This window comes from Solanum verrucosum, unplaced genomic scaffold (genome assembly GCF_900185275.1).
Source record: "Solanum verrucosum unplaced genomic scaffold, falcon-dt-bn FXZP01000216.1, whole genome shotgun sequence".
Classification (NCBI taxonomy): domain Eukaryota; kingdom Viridiplantae; phylum Streptophyta; class Magnoliopsida; order Solanales; family Solanaceae; genus Solanum; species Solanum verrucosum.
In genome coordinates, this window is record NW_026020037.1 from 171801 (window position 1) to 173793 (window position 1993).

A 1993-nucleotide genomic window follows, 5' to 3' on the forward strand; every position below is an offset into this window, starting at 1 on the left:
AGGACCAAGTAGTCTAGCTTTAACAGACACATTTAAATCAACAGGTAAACATTCAATCAATCAATATTCTTCCTAATATCAGTTAGTAATTAGGAGTTACAGTGTGACAAAGGTACTAACAAATTAGGTAGGTACGTGCATTCTGCAAAAAAAGGTTACCAAAAAGGGACAGGGTAATTTGCAAGACATGTCATCTATTCTTATACTTCATCTAAGTTTCCTTTTTTACCTTTCCCCTCAATATTGTTTTTTCCAAGTTATATAAACCCAAGACATATATCCTATTTGAAATATATCTAATCTTATTTCTTTTAGTTCCAACAAGAAAAGAAAAGAAAAATGAATGGTAAAGGCATGTATTTCCCTCTTTTGATTGCCATTGTGGCTATTTTTGTATCAACATCGTTTATGTTACTTGAGCATTTAAGTTTTAAAGTTGATCGAAGTCATCATCACCAAGATGACAAAAGAAAAAACCAAACGATATGTGATAATTTCTCGCCCAATTTTCCAAGTATAGATCCTAACACAAGTTCAATTATTTGTGTTGATCATAATGGTTGTTGCAATTTCACGACCGTGCAAGCTGCTGTTGATTCTGTTGCGAATTTTAGCGTGATAAGGAGCTTGATTTGGATCAACAGTGGCATATATTTGTAAGTAGTGTGTAATAAATATGTTAATTAGTGTTAAGATAGAGTAGTTTATATTATGATGAGTGTAAAATTGTTGTTTATGCATGAAGTGAAAAGGTGATTGTTCCAAAAAGCAAGCCTAATATCACATTTCAAGGACAGGGGTACACTTCAACAGCTATAATATATAATGACAATGCCAATTCATCACATGGAACATTTAACAGTGGCTCTGTCCAAGTTTTCTCCACCAACTTCATAGCTAAGAATTTAAGTTTCATGGTATATCTCCCTTTCTATTAAAACATCAAGGTGCATTAATAATAATAATAATAATAAATATATAATATATAATGATGGATATACACAGAATGTGGCTCCGATGGCAGTGCCGGGGGTGGTAGGAGCACAAGCAGTGGCAATAAGAATAGGAGGAGACCAAGCAGCGTTCTGGGGTTGTGGATTTTTCGGATCTCAGGATACCCTCCATGATGATAGAGGTCGACATTACTTCAAAGAATGTTACATACAAGGTTCTATCGACTTTGTGTTTGGCAATGGAAAATCATTTTATGAGAACTGTGAATTGACATCAATTGCGAGTCCAGGATCAAGATCGATAAATGGAGCAGTAACGGCACATGGCAGGGCTTCGAAAGATGAAGATAGCGGTTTTGCATTCGTGAACTGCAGTATTGGAGGAACTGGTCGGATTTGGTTAGGTCGAGCATGGAGGTCTTTCTCAACCGTAGTCTTTTCCAATACTTTCATGACTGATATTATTTCTCCTGACGGATGGAACGACTTAAATGACCCTTCAAGAGATCAGTTAAGTTTATTTTACAAAATATGCTCATCATTTAAAAGTTTGACTCATCTATACCATTTTTCATTTGACAAAATATTCATGAAATGATTATAGGACGATTTTCTATGGGGAGTACAAATGTTCAGGAGCAGGGTCAAACATGTCACAAAGAGCATCATACGTTCAAAAGCTTAATGACACCCAAGCTCTTCCTTTCCTCAACTTATCTTTCATTGATGCTCATTTATGGCTACAATCATTTTCAAATTAAAATTATATTATTTCTTCCTATTTTTAATTACATTATTTGTAAACTAAAATATATTTTTCATTACGCGAATAAGTGAGATTGATGTTGTATGTATGGTAGATTGATTATCTATCAATATTCTTCAATTAGCACAAAATGAATATTCTATTATATCTGCTGTTTACTGACCATTGAGCTGAGGTTCTTTTACTTAATTAAGTATAGGAATGGAACTGTAGGCATTCCTCCATTTTAAATTCAATACTAAAAACACATGACCTAAATATCAACAATTTAAAA

At 33.7% G+C, this 1993-nt stretch overlaps 1 protein-coding gene across 1 annotated transcript; it reads left to right on the plus strand.

Moving 5' to 3' along the window:
• The first annotated feature begins 339 nt into the window (after window positions 1–339).
• Window positions 340–1714, plus strand: LOC125821637 (probable pectinesterase 8). Its single transcript, XM_049501049.1, has 4 exons — window positions 340–656; window positions 746–917; window positions 1006–1463; window positions 1558–1714. Exons 1-4 carry the CDS (start codon window positions 340–342, stop codon window positions 1712–1714), a joined length of 1104 nt encoding a protein of 367 aa, XP_049357006.1.
• The last annotated feature ends 279 nt before the right edge of the window (window positions 1715–1993 follow it).